General features: G+C 38.5%; 2 protein-coding genes across 2 annotated transcripts; one reads left to right on the plus strand and one right to left on the minus strand.

Annotated features, from left to right (window-relative positions):
* Positions 1-513: 513 nt before the first annotated feature.
* Positions 514-6,879, minus strand: mvb12a (multivesicular body subunit 12A). The gene is made up of 10 exons (XM_077572167.1): positions 6,734-6,879; positions 5,394-5,483; positions 4,904-4,987; positions 4,728-4,827; positions 3,105-3,234; positions 2,867-3,007; positions 1,755-1,858; positions 1,612-1,670; positions 1,437-1,502; positions 514-1,346 (listed from the first exon to the last, which is right to left on the minus strand). The coding sequence occupies exons 2-10, from the start codon at positions 5,481-5,483 to the stop codon at positions 1,266-1,268; spliced, it is 855 nt and encodes a 284-aa protein (XP_077428293.1). The 5' UTR covers positions 6,734-6,879; the 3' UTR covers positions 514-1,265.
* A 1,195-nt stretch (positions 6,880-8,074) lies between these two features.
* Positions 8,075-13,438, plus strand: sid4 (secreted immunoglobulin domain 4). Its single transcript, XM_077571494.1, has 8 exons — positions 8,075-8,231; positions 8,636-8,782; positions 8,870-9,004; positions 10,075-10,247; positions 10,321-10,507; positions 11,389-11,568; positions 12,306-12,572; positions 12,761-13,438. Exons 1-8 carry the CDS (start codon positions 8,183-8,185, stop codon positions 12,763-12,765), a joined length of 1,143 nt encoding a protein of 380 aa, XP_077427620.1. The 5' UTR covers positions 8,075-8,182; the 3' UTR covers positions 12,766-13,438.
* The last annotated feature ends 453 nt before the right edge of the window (positions 13,439-13,891 follow it).

A 13,891-nucleotide genomic window follows, 5' to 3' on the forward strand; every position in this document is an offset into this window, starting at 1 on the left:
CCGCCTACTGTGTGATTGTGTGCGTGCGCGCAGCTGATCTGCGTGAGGCGGGAAACAGCTGGTTGGAATCAGCCTCCTTCCGGTAAGACAAACAAGCCAGCAGAGGAGCCGCGAGTGCGTGTGGAAGACGAGAGCCGCTCCTGGATTTCACCTTGGAGCACTCAAGGGCCGCGGCATACTTTCATCCATAGATGACGTAAAAACAACTAAAGTCAATGTGTAATTAATTCTTGTCTAAAACGAATTATAATTCAATTATTTAATGGCATAAATTCAGAATACATTAAAAATGTCTAAATGCTTGCTCCTCTTCGCTTATTTAATTATTAATTTCAATATACTCCTCTTTCTTTTAGACATGAAATTTGAAATTATTTATAATAATTCAATTGTAATTATTTTTATGGTAAATTTTGAACCAATTTTGGCACCCCCTAGAGTCCTATAATAGCATCTGCCTATCTCGCCTAATGGGCAAGCCGGCCGATATAATACAAATTAAAAATTCGTCAGTAGTCTTCATTTCTTTAATTATCATTTCATCAAGCATTATACGGTTGCTTTTAAGGGCATAAAAAGATCATTTATACAATGTACATTCACATCATGTAGATAAATATTTGGATCCCATGCCACCAAAAGATATACAGTATATCATACATGTATTTTTATTTTTTTTTTTAAAACATGACTGGCCAAGAAACAGGTCCTTGCTCTGTTTTTTTTGTGAAGGATGAAACTCATATTGCTAATCTTAAAATAATACATTCAATATGCACTGTCATGCAGACACATATTTACCAAGAAACTCAAATGTGGCCAGTGTTTTTTTTTCTTCTGTAATCTGACATTTTTGATAGTTGTGGAGCACATTAACATTATAGACTTAAGATAGCAGACATCATTGGCACATCCTTTAACCTTGCATTAAATGAAACATGTAAAAGCATTAATGATGTACTATCACTGTAGATTATTTATCCCAAACAGCAGATCAGCTAAATATTCATATATTCACTACATTGTTCGCCCTGTAATTCCCGCAAATAATTTATTTAATCAAATGGAAGAGTTAACTGGAATGTTTGAAGATGGTATGAGTAACAACATTTTAAACATGGATAATGCGAGACTTTTAGAAAACATCGTTCCTTCAAATGTTTCAAATTGTAAAGCTGCACAAAGATGTGACGGTCCTTCATTTGTACCATGATGACTTTCGAAAGGAGGAGGTCAAATGTTGTTGCTTCGGAAAAGAACAAAAATCACTGAGTTGATGAGGATGTCACCACTAACGGTCTGGTTCTCTTGGCAGCAATCTCCTCCACTTCAAATGTGTAGTTATACTGAAAAACGAAAACAAAAGTCATTACATTTATATGTAGAAGGGTAATGTACTCTGTAATAAAGAAAGTGGGGCAGTGAAGTGGTTTTACCTCATTTTCTATGTCTTGGAGGGTTTTTATACGAATGTTGTTTAGCTGGTAGTTCAGCTGAGGAGTCTGAGAGAGACACACAGGGATAACTTAACACTTTGTAGTCTGAGATGTGTGCGATGAAAAGGTTTGGCTGGGAGCAGATTTGACCATTTCAGAATTAAAAAAGAAAAACCTTAGCATTTGGTTGGCTGTCAAACTTTGAGTGAAGACTGAAGGGCACGCCATCTAGCGCTGCAGATAATTGAAACACAGAACATATTGTATCAAACCAAAAAACAGATACTTTTTGCAAGTTAGCAGTAATAATGTGGTTACCTGTGATTCCCTGGATGCTGCTGTCAGCTGCTTTGTCCTGGGACTCATTGGCATGGAGGGAGTGGCGCCTGTGGCTGAGTTTACCTTGAGGCACTTGAAGGTTGCTGCAGAAACGTTTACACATCAAGAATACAACTTGAAATATCCATAATGCATGTGAGAAAATGTGCTAGGCTCCGACGAAACTAAGGCTGAACTTGGTGTGAAAGTACAAAGAAATATCGCAAGTATGTTGCCACAAATGTGCACTCGAAAAACAGTTGGGTCAAAAATAACCCAGATTGGGTCAAGAATGTACGGACCAGGCTCTCTGAGTTATTCAAGCCAAAAAGTGTGTTAAAATGAATTAATAATCGGGATGTTTTGTTGGTTATTCATTAGACCCAACTTTGTTGGTTAACTGAATAACCCAAACTCAAAAATGAACAGACAACTTTTTTGAGTTATTTAACTTAAAATGTTGGGTCAAATTCAATTAATGACCCACAAAGAAACCCAATTATGTGGGTTGTTTTTTGGGTTGTTGATTTGACCCAATTTTTTGGGTTAATTGAACTTGGTCAAAAATTAACCAACCCAATTTTCTTTTTAGTTATTTAACCTCTAATGTTGGGTCTAATTCAATTAATAAACCACAAAGCAACCCAATTATGGGGGTGGGTGGGTTCTGGGTTATCCATTTGACCAAACTTTTTGGGTTAATTAACTGAATAAGTTGGGTTAATTGAATTCAATAACCCAAAAAGTTGGGTCAGTCCCTGTTTGACCCAATTTGGGTTATTTTTGACCTGACTGTTTTCAGAGTGTGCGTAGCGCATACTGTAAATTGACTGAGTACACTGTATATACTGTACAGCATGCATTCCACCAAAGCCAAACTCAAACGATAACACTCAGAAGGCTGACTAGCTTCTATCCAAAAACAGTCCCATTTTCATTTTTTTCTTCTTCATGGAACTAATCCATTAGCTAAACCATAGTTGTAAAAATGATCTTGGTAACTAGATGTCCACTAACATTTGACTGTCCAGTCCAGGAACTAAGGACCTTGTGAATTCCTCTCTGTGTGCGCAAAGGCCTTAAAACAAACAAACAAACAAACAAACAGTTACCTGGGTCTTAGAGGCTGTGGAGTAGATGGGAGCTCCAGTGAGAGTCTGCGGAGGCCCAGACTAACACTGCGAGGCTTGGCTTGGGGCATGGTGTTGGTAAAATGTCCCTTTCTATACCACAACACATAGCCGTGGATGTCTCTGTGAACAACAAAGACAGCATTTAAAATTGCATTGACGATGAGGAGCTGGATGAAGTAATGGCGCAGATGAATGTAGCGGATAGCACGGCGCCTACCCAACATATGTGTAGTGCTGTAACATCATTTTGCTTTTGGCCGTCAGTTTGATATCCAAGACAGCTGTGTCCACACTACCGACTGGGACGAGACGCACACATACACGTTTCTTCTTTGAAACGGTGGCCTCTGGAGACACAAACACACTCAATATTAGCAAAGAGGGATCAACGAGGGAACAAATGGTTTTGAAGGATGTGTATGCAAAAGCTACTTATAGCTGCAAAATCCAGATGCTTTTTATGACTCTGTTTCTCCTCACTTTTTTAAAGAGGTCTGCCCGAGTACTGTATAGGGCAGTTGGTTTTAGCCATTATTAACAAGTCTGTCTGCAGGCTGCCACTGCTTAAGAAAACGGGCCTCGAGTGTTAGTGTGCTCTCTGATTTTCGACCCATCTCCAAGTTACCTTTTATTTTAAAAATCGCTGAAAAAGTTGTGCACACTCAGATAAAGTAACTTTTAGGTGTGCAACTGAGCATGATGTCTGGCAGATTTTTCAACCTGGTTTTAAAATGCTGCATAGCACAGTCAGCCTTGTGAAGAGTTCGTAATGGCATCCTCCTGGCAAGGGAATAACTGTGTCTTGTTGCAAAAAGAAGTGAAGTCAGCCCCAAGTATAAATTATTTTTTTGGGTTATTTTTAAAATCAACTATACAGTCTTTTAGTTGATTGTTTCCCTTTGTTTTTAAATTTATGTACATCGATTGTTTTTAAATGCAATTAAATGTTGTCAATGTCTTCTCAATTCTCGTTGCTTTGTGCTTTTAGTTGCATGAAGTTGCCTTGTGTGTGAAATGTACTTTGCCTCGCCATGCTCGACCAAACTCCAGCGTTTGATAGTCAGTGGACCACAATATACAGTACTCGTGACTCTGTGACAGCACCTTGTGGTCATTAGTGGTAGTACTCTGCATTGGTTTGAACGTATTTGGAAAATGGAACTTGTGGTAGTTCTGAGTCCTGTTCATCGCTGCTGCCTTATGGTATTCCAAAAGGTTCAATTTTAGAGCCATTACTTTTCTCATATTTGGCGTCCCTGGGTTCCATCCCGAGAAAGAATCGGTTTTGTTTTCATTGTTATGCTGATGAGAGTCAAATTTATTTCCAGATAAAGCAAAAATATGCTTTCTCAGTAAAAACACTTATTTTGCCTTGAAGACAGTAAAGCCTGGATAGCATTGAACACAACCAACAAACTTGGATTTTAAAACGGACACGGATTTTAAATTGTTTCCGCAATTTGGTGCAGTGTCAAGACCAGCTGCTTCTTCTTTTTTCTTTCACAAGCAGACTTAGAAGCAGTAATCCTACATCTAAGGTGGATACTGCTTGGCCACATAACTCGGACTCTGGCCTAACTCCACTGGCTGCCTGTGCATTTTAGATGTTAAGACTTTCTTTGTTCATTTAAAAAAAATCGAATTGCAGGAATCCTCCAGAAGTACAGGTACATTTATGTTAACGGTGATATTTTACGCTAGGATATTTTACCATGAGTTTAAAAAAAGACAACAACTGAATATCACATTCTAGAACAGCCCAACACAGAAACCCTGGGAAGTCTGGGTTATCTTACAGCTTTCCACATCAAATTGTATAAATACATGTGCGTGCACTCACTTGGTTCCAAGTGCTCCGCAATGAAGCAGTAGCCATGAGGAATGGCGTCCTTTTCCGTAATGAGCTGAATGTCCGATACGACCATACCACCTGAAGTGGCCTACAGAGAGACATGCTTGATGTATTGTGGTGATGCAGAGACGATTACTGTACTAGTGGACGTGTCTCTCAGTTACCTTACTGTAACAAAGGTAATAACTGAACCTCATTGGGAAGCTGCGTGAGAAGTTTGCGTTTGCTCCATCTTCAGTGATGTTGATCTGCAGATAGAAACGGAATGTTAATCAATATAGACAGACAACCATTACTATTCACACATTCAGCCCAGTCTTCAGTCAACATGAGGAGAGAACAAAACCAATCCATCATTTTTATATCCAACTAAAGGTGTTTAATAATTATTTAGGCGCAATTTGTATTTTAATATTTTTATTTCTTTGTTTTTGTTTTCAGAACAGTTCATTCACTTAGGATAGATTTCCATTAGATTATTTGAAGAGTATATATTTTTTCACCATGGTAGATTATAACCCCAGTGTTCATAATGAATGAAAAAATAGCGGATAATCTTAGGAGCTATTTGCTTTTAAGGGTCTACAGATGAATACAAATACAACCGGATGCAGTGTGCAAAAATGTGTAATCTCCATGTTTGTCTCTCTGTACCAAGGTGAAGTCTTTAGGGCAGGTGGAAGTGTTGGATGTCCATGCCACTGCTGTCAGTGGCCGGACTGGCCCTTGATCCATGTTGGCCATCTGAGGAGAAGAGGGGAAAAAAGCACTTATGTATATATTTTTTTAAACCACACAATGTCCAAACTGTATTTATTTCTGATTAATGTTATCACTTATGATTGTTTTTTTTTTTAAAGCCAACCTCCTTTTTATTGTTAATGACTGAGCTCTACATGGCAACCAAAATATTAGAAACCGCTCTCTGTATGATTCACAAAATGTCTACACTGCAAACTACAAAAAATAAATAAAATAAAAACAATTTTTATGTATTAATTATGGAATTACAGGATGGAGGTGTACCAAACATTGGGGCCAGTGAGTGCATAAGACTCCACATTGGTCAACAGATATTTTTTTATTTTGTTACTCGTAGATAGAATTCCATCATCATTGACAGTCAAGGTATTGTGGTGCATTGAGACAGCATATTGTTGTTGACCATGTGCCAAATCAGCAGCAAAAAGCACGTTATTCACGAGCCACATAGCCTGTTGTTCAAGACAGTGCTCCTATTCACTCTGAATAGGTGTGTTATGACTCTATGAATCCAGACAACTACTGAGTCCATTCAGGACCAGTTATAATGAAGTCACGTTTATAATCCCACAGCAGTGCAGGGCAATACAATGTTTGTGGTTTAAGATTTATATTACAGAACTCACAATACGTATACAGTACAGTACTTTGTATGTTCTAAACAAGACGTATGAATGAATGTTAAACAGAAGCTTTTTCATTGTGGCAGTAAACACAGGAAATGTGATTTAAATGTATCCTTTATTTGGTTAGTATTACTTCAATTGTTACAGGTAGACCTAACAATCCATGTAAAACTAATTTGATTACAAATCCAAGTAAAACAAAAATAATTATAGATGAATTAAAACACGTTTCCGGTGTTTACCATCACAATGAAAGAGACGTTTGTTTGACATTGACACGTGTACCTTGTAGAAAACAGACAGTAGCCTACTGTACATTTGCTTTTCAGCTAGTTCAACAAATATCAACAATCTCCACTATCAACATTTACTTAAATCGTTTTCCATAACAATCATTTTGCTTTGTATCAAGACCGAGTTATTAAAAACAAACAAGTAGACAAGCTGTAAAGTGTGTTGGGTGTCGTTTTCCATGCAAACACGACCAGCCGGTCTCAACTCAAGAGTCACAGCAGCTGCGATTATTCATCAAAACTTGTTTTCTCAAAAGTTCAATGGCTCCTATTCCACAAATTTGAACAAATCACCTCACCGACACTGACTTACCTGGCTGGAAGTCTTCACTTTTCTGAAGTTTTAAGGTCAGTTGTCCAGCGAGGAAACAGTTCTGAAGTGAAACGTCTCCTGCGTGTTTAGGTGATTTTCCTGGTAAAAGCAGGAAGTTCTCTTCATTCCAGTTGAACTACAACTCCCAGAACACCTCACGCCAAAACGTCAGTGTTTATTTGCTGAATCTTGACGCTAGGTGGTAGCATTTCAAACCAATTACAGGACAGTAAACGCAGTCTTTGAGAATCGTCTCCCCAAACTTAACTTAACATTCATCATCATGTTTTTTTTTGTTTTGTTGTTGTTTTTTTTCACAATGACTGTAATAGCTATAGGACTTTTTCTTAAGAGGTTGGATTTCTTTTTCACTCAATAATTAAACAACAGCACCACTGGAGTCACATTGCAATTCAAGTTAATCAGAGGCAACTCGTGGTTAACTTCATCGTAGTCATTTATTAGTAATGATTCTAATCAATCTTACAATAAAATTGTCATCATGACACACTTTTGAATGATAAAGCTTACAATTCTCCCTCAAAGGATAACACAAATTCATATAGCAGATAAAATATATACAATGCTTAGTAAGCCTAATTTGAGGTTTAGGCTTGGTTAAGAGGAAGCACATTTAAAAAAAAAAAGTTCTGGAATGGATAGCATGGTCACTGAATGACAATGAGAGCGCCATTGCCATCTACTGTAGTGGATGTGCAATTACACTTTATTCTAGTCTGACAAAATAAGTGTGTGGGTAGTGAATTGGGGCAGAATTTTTATCCATCTGAGGGGGTGGCCATTTTGCTACTTGCTGTTGACTGTACAGTAAACGACATCACTGTTGCTCAGGGCTCAGGCAACAACCAATCAAGGCTCAGCTTCAGAAAACAGGTGAGCCGCGATTGATAGCAAGTGGCAAAATAGCCAGCTGCTGAGATGGAAAAAACAGGTGGATTTTGCTGTTTAATTCATGTTCCACAAACGTAATATTAATACGAACGTTTAGATTAGTGGGGACACATAGAACAAGATTTTATTTATGTATTTATTTATTTTATTTTATTTATTTATTTATTTATTTATTTTTTTTGTGGGGGGGCTTCCCTTTAATGTGAAGAAACTGCCAAAAAGAAAAAAAAAGAATTTAAGAAGAGGGCAAATACTTCTCAATCATATCAAAATCAGAGCTGTGTAAACATTTTTGACATTAACAGGTAAAACATACACCTAAAAAAAACTAAAACACAAAGTAGTAATGCTGTGCAAAGACATTTCTTATATTTTCCATCTAAAGAGCACCTTGAGAGACTTCTAAATCCTCTTTTAATCCCATTTGAGTAGGGAGGAGGTGAATGCCAAGTGAGGGGTGAAAGGTCGATCGTGACTGTATCAGAAAGAGACTGTCAGGCAGCACAGAAAGTGATTGAACTCTCTTCTGTACTCACCATGGACTCATTCCCCTGTGCTCTGCTTCTCTTCTCTTTGCTTTGTTCAGGTAATTGGGATCATTTCTTCTCATTAATATCTGTAACACAGGAGAAAATGTCTACATGTTTTTACCTGTGTTTTAATAGACAGCGGTTGCTCTAACATTTAAAATAATCTGTAGATTAAAAATAATTAAAATGGAAAAACTGGGAGTTTAAGTCATGTCACTTAATACTTCATTAAGCACCATAAAGCGACAATAACCTTTTAGTAAACTGTGCCTAATTAGGTAACACATTAAACTGTTCTTCTTGTTTTTGCTTAGTCATCAGAAAAACGTGTGTTTAATCTGTGTATTTACTCAGACTGTTTGCTTTGGGCTGCTGTTAGTTTACACTGTATTTTACTCCGGCCTGTTTAAAGGTTCACAGAGGTGCATATGGTTTTTGTGTTGTGTGTGTCCCTCTGTAGCCTCTGGTCAAGGTCTTGTGGTCACAGTGGAGCCCCAGGCGACAACTGTGCGCGAAGGGGAGTCGGTCAGCCTCAGGTGCCAAGTGGGGATCGGTGCACATTCCACCCAGCTGCAGTGGAGGAGAGCCAATAATCAACCCTTAGCAGGTGTGGGGTGTCAGATTGTAGGATTATTATTTTACTCAATCAAATCTCACCATGTGCTAAAATACAGAATACTTTTCTCTCCATTAGACAATGTTAAGATTGGCCCCAATGGTGCGGTGCTGACGGTTGCTAATGCTCGACCTAATAACCAGGGCGAGTACCAATGTGTGGCGTCCAGCTCTGCAGGTTCCAGCACAGCTTCAGCACAAATCAACATCAAATGTGAGCTGCTCTACAGCGTACACCAACAAATTTTAACAATGATTTAAAACATTTATAAGGATTACCCTTGTTCAAATGACAGACTTTTGTGATGAGACAATGATAAAGCATTTCATTTTTTTCCCACCTATAAACTGAGCATCACAACTGGAAATATTATAATGTTTTCAAGACCAAATGAAGTAATGTGGTTGCACAAGTCTACACACCCTCGAAAGTGGGATAGGTATGACTCATTTCAGAATTAACCACACACATTCAAACTCGTGTCAAATGCGCACACCATCTGACATTTGAAGTATCTTCTTAAACCCAGTTAAATTTTAGATGTTCTAGAAGGCTTTTCCTGTCTTTCGTTTTTTCTTCTTTTCCCGAACTGTTGATATTTGCTTGCAACTTGGCTAAGGCCCCAGTTGCAGCTAAAGAAAAATGGCCCCTGATCGTGATGTTGCCACCACCATGGTTTGGTGTAGGTATGGTCTTCTTCTTTTGGTGATGAGCAGTGCTTATTGTTTTTTGCACCAAATATACTGCACCTTTTAATTAAATTTTTACAGGTTTTATTTGCATTAGTTGTGGAATTAGTTTTGAAATGATTTAGCTTTGTAATTTTTTTTGACATGTGAACATGCCATTTGAAAAGGGGTGTGTAGACTTTTTTTATTTTTATATTTACACCCGATGAATACGGAACAAGGTGATAAGAGTTAGTTTATATAAGTTCTCAACTTATTGAGGTCAATATATTGTTTCATCAGCTATATTGTACTGAGCAACCTGGACAGATGTTTCGTCATACTGCATTGAGCTACTTTTCTTAATAAATAAATTTAAAAAAATCAGGGGTTGGGCCCAGCTATGGCTAGGGATTTAGATGCATATTTATTATTTTATTTATTTATTATTTTAAAATGTATTTTTTTTTCCTAAATAAAAAAGATGCTTTAAATTTTTTATTTTTTTTAATGTGAATTTCTAAATTGTACGACCTGTAGGATGTTTAACCTTAGAGGTTACCCTGTCCGACATTTTACTTTGATGATGACCTCATCATGTGTCCTCTCCTTCAGACCCTCCCAAAGTGCGCTTGTCACCAACTGGACCCCTGAAGGTCAAAATTGGTGACCGGGTATCAATGCAGTGTCGTGCTACAGGCAGGCCACGCCCCAAGCTGAGCTGGAGACGCCAAGGCTCCTCTCTACCGCTGCCTTCTGAGGAGATAGATGGCGTCAACACCATACAAGTAATACTTTCGCCGAAATAATACTTTTATTTAAGCTTATTTTGAAATAACACCACCTTCTCCTCCTTTTTAGTGGAGTGTCGTGCGTCCAGAGGATGCAGGTGTATATGTTTGCCAAGCTGAGAACAACGTGGGTGTGACAGAGGCCAAAGTGGAGGTCATCATGGGAGGGGGACCTGGCGCACCCAAGGCATCAGTGAGTCATAAGGAAATGACAGTTGTGGAGGGTCATACTGTCACTCTCGGGTGTCAGGCTACTGGTAAGATATAGAAATATTGACATATTTAATAGTTTTGTCATTTTAGCAATGTTAATGACCAAATATACAGTAACTCAAATGTCACTCAATGGAGCGCAGACCTCCTACAACATGACATGAAAACCTGAAAGCAAACTGAAAAAATATAAAATATAAATATTTTATAAAAATATAAATAGGAGGGAGACTAAATTCACATTTTTGGCTTCAACGTGCTAGCTTTAAAGCAACACTAAGGAACTTTCAGTTTACGTTGATTATGGCGCTGCCCTATGGACAAAGTTGGTATCGTTATGGCTGAAGGAAGACTACGTTTCTCATGAGGACAAGCGCATTGCATCATTTTTTAGCTCACGACATCCAAATTGACTTCCGTCTTTGTAACGAATGGGTAAAGGGGCAAGTGACGTATGCCATAAAGCAGTCAGCACATTTGTAGTTTTTGGTGTGACAGTGTTCCTACCATCCTCCTCAAAGTTGTTTAGTGCCAGTAAAGATGATACAGACCCCCTCAGGCCATGGAAAAGGTACCATTTAACTAGTTTTAAGTCAGAAGAGTTATGAAAATATTTTATTAAGCTGGAAAAGTTTCTTAGAGCTACTTTAAGATAGCTAGCTTTACGTGTGGAGAGAGGCTAAATTCAGATGAGCACTTTGGCTTCATCCTGCTATCTTTAATATACAAGTAAATATAAAAGTAAATCGCTTGGAAGAAATGTAGTGATTTAAATGATTACCACACATCATTCTGACAATGAAGAGAAAAAGAAATATTAAGCGATTAACAATTTGACATTATCAATATGAAATCCTCCTCAAGTAACGAAGTTGAATTTTTTACAGTAACATGCTGTGTATCAATGTCTCTCAACTTATCTCAGGTTCTCCAGCTCCTCTCATCACATGGTCCAAGCTGAGAGCCCCGTTGCCATGGAAACACACAGTCGCTGGTGGTGTCCTGACACTGACCAGTGTGGGGCGCCAGGACTCCGGCCAATACATCTGTAATGCAACCAACATGCACGGCTTCAGCGAGGCATACACGCAGATGGAGGTGGAGAGTGAGTATGCCAAAACACATCATGAAGTTTTTATGATTATTTGTCAGTGACTCATGTACAGGAAATATTAAAGTTGAGAGTAGAGATGCGTTGTAGTAATAGATTACTGCATAGCGAATTTCCCTCTTTGACCCACAATAATTGTATTACTTATTAGTGTATAGTGCATTGAAAATTATTATTTTTTAAATAGAGTTGATGGTAATGTTAATGGTTTCCAAAGACATATCATATTCGTATATAGCTGGGCCAAAACCTTGTACTATACCTCCAACATTGTCACTTTTCAGGAGATATTAACGGCATGTTTGTTCAACCATTAACATTGCATCATCAAAGAGAGCAAGTCGTTTTGAACACTAAACAGCAAAATCCACCGTTTTTTCCATCCATCTCAGGGGCGGCCATTTTGCCACTTGCTGTTGCCTGAAAATGACAGGGCTCAGGTAACAACCAATCACGGCTACGTTTCAGAAAACAGGTGAGACGTGATTTGTCGTTACCTGAGCAACTGTGATGTCATTTTCAGTCAACGGCAAGTGGCAAAATGGACGCAATATTGATCAGAACAACGTATTTACACTAGTGGGGTTGCATAGAACATATTATTGTAAAGAGAACTTTTGTGTTGACTTCCTCTTAAAAGTAAATAACAATAGTGATTCCGAGCTTGTTAAATAGTGACTGATGATGATTCTTCTCTCTTATCACTTCTTCTCTTTTTCTTCATGTTTCAGGCCCTCCTTACGTCACCACTTTGCCCGAGCAGGTACGACTCCAACCCGGTGATGCTCTTACCCTGCGCTGTCTGGCCCATGGCTCCCATCCCATTCAGTTCCATTGGAGCCGGGTGGGCCGAGGCAACCTGCCAGCTGGGAGTCAGGCCACCAACGACGGACAGCTTGTCGTAGCTCATGTTAAAATGAGCGACGGTGGAACATACAAGTGTCTGGCAACCAATCACATTGGCACTAGTGAAGCACTGGCTAAAGTCGTTGTTAAAGGTAAGAATTGTGCGATATATCAATAGGGGGCAGTAGCTCATCACTGCAGGTTAATAATTCGAGTGGTGTGGTAAGTGGCACAAAATTTTGTAATGAAGGATTATAAAGCAGTGAGTGGTTGTTTGAAAATATGTGCCCTGAGCCTGTGAGTGGCTGCTAGCCAGTTCTTCTCTTTGTGTGTTTTCCAGCCTAGGCCACCGAAATGTCTGCAGTGTTCCCACAAGCCTGAATTGTGACATCAAATGGAAAGTATCAAGTTGTTGTTGTGCATAGGGAGCTAAACTCGAACCTTTCAATTAGTGGGCGTATTAGGATTAAGACGATCTATGGAAAAATTTGTATCACTTTTCAGGCAGAGGAGATGACAAACTTCTATTTGAATGTTTTCTTATCCCAGATTTGAGAAGGGATTCCAAAACACAAATGGAAAATGTTGCCTCTATATCCAAGTATAATTTAGTTAATTAGGTACTCCATCAGCTTCATGTAATTTTCCAACCATAAATACTTTACGACTCATTTCAAAATTTGAGAATAAGCCTTGTTTCATATTTGTTTTCTGCTATTAGGAACCACAAGGAACCACATTTGGTCTATCTAAAAAAGTGTTTAAAGAGCATCCCTCATTATGAGCTAGCACCGTAAGATATTGAATTTAAATATCTCATTTAAAAACAGATAATTAAATCTATTCTTACAATAATGACAATACTACATTTTTGACAGTCTTGAAAGTGCCTGTATGTGCTTCATAATTGGTTGAGGGGTGACTCTTTTCCATTTGTTTTCCATTTGGTGCTGATAGATTTGTGTTAAAAACATACACATGCATTGACAAGTACTAATAAAGTCCCCTCATAGATATAGTGGTCTTATCTTGTCAACTTTCATTCTAAACTGTTACACTTAATCGTCTGCACATGCTTGATGTTAGCTTTTCAACCACAAAGGGGCGACATGCACATTTGATGTGAGGCGTTCACGTGTTCAACCACAATGAGGACGCCAGCAAAGATTTAAGTGATTATCATCCGCTGCGCTGAGGATAGTCAGAAATGCAGAGCAAACCATTTCACCCAATGTGTCAATATGAACAATTAAACACATTTAGCTCCCACGGTTCTGATTGAGCACATTGTCGCAAAACTTTGACCCCAGAGTGTTGCGCTGTTACATAAGAAGATTCAAATGAGATCTTAATGAAGTGTTAGCCTGCCATTTAGGGCCTGTGGCTGTGGAAGTAAAATGGAAAGAAAGTTGACATTTCCAGTAATCCAGCCAGAGTCCTGCCTGTAGCGGGCCTCTCTCGTAAAAAAACC

The sequence above is a fragment of the Vanacampus margaritifer genome, chromosome 7 (assembly GCF_051991255.1).
Source record: "Vanacampus margaritifer isolate UIUO_Vmar chromosome 7, RoL_Vmar_1.0, whole genome shotgun sequence".
In the NCBI taxonomy this organism is placed as follows: domain Eukaryota; kingdom Metazoa; phylum Chordata; class Actinopteri; order Syngnathiformes; family Syngnathidae; genus Vanacampus; species Vanacampus margaritifer.

What these genes read in the sequence shown, in the direction of transcription:
- mvb12a (XM_077572167.1), bottom strand. Translation starts at nt 5,483, where the DNA reads ATGGCCAACATGGATCAAGGGCCAGTCCGGCCACTGACAGCAGTGGCA. An exon ending in CAGCACTACACATATGTTGG is followed by an intron (nt 3,008 to 3,104) that starts GTAGGCGCCGTG and finishes TGTTGTTCACAG; the next exon opens with AGACATCCACGGCTATGTGT. An exon ending in CAGCATCCAGGGAATCACAG is followed by an intron (nt 1,671 to 1,754) that starts GTAACCACATTA and finishes AATTATCTGCAG; the next exon opens with CGCTAGATGGCGTGCCCTTC.
- sid4 (XM_077571494.1), top strand. Translation starts at nt 8,183, where the DNA reads ATGGACTCATTCCCCTGTGCTCTGCTTCTCTTCTCTTTGCTTTGTTCA. An exon ending in AGCACAAATCAACATCAAAT is followed by an intron (nt 9,005 to 10,074) that starts GTGAGCTGCTCT and finishes CCTCTCCTTCAG; the next exon opens with ACCCTCCCAAAGTGCGCTTG. An exon ending in CACGCAGATGGAGGTGGAGA is followed by an intron (nt 11,569 to 12,305) that starts GTGAGTATGCCA and finishes TTCATGTTTCAG; the next exon opens with GCCCTCCTTACGTCACCACT.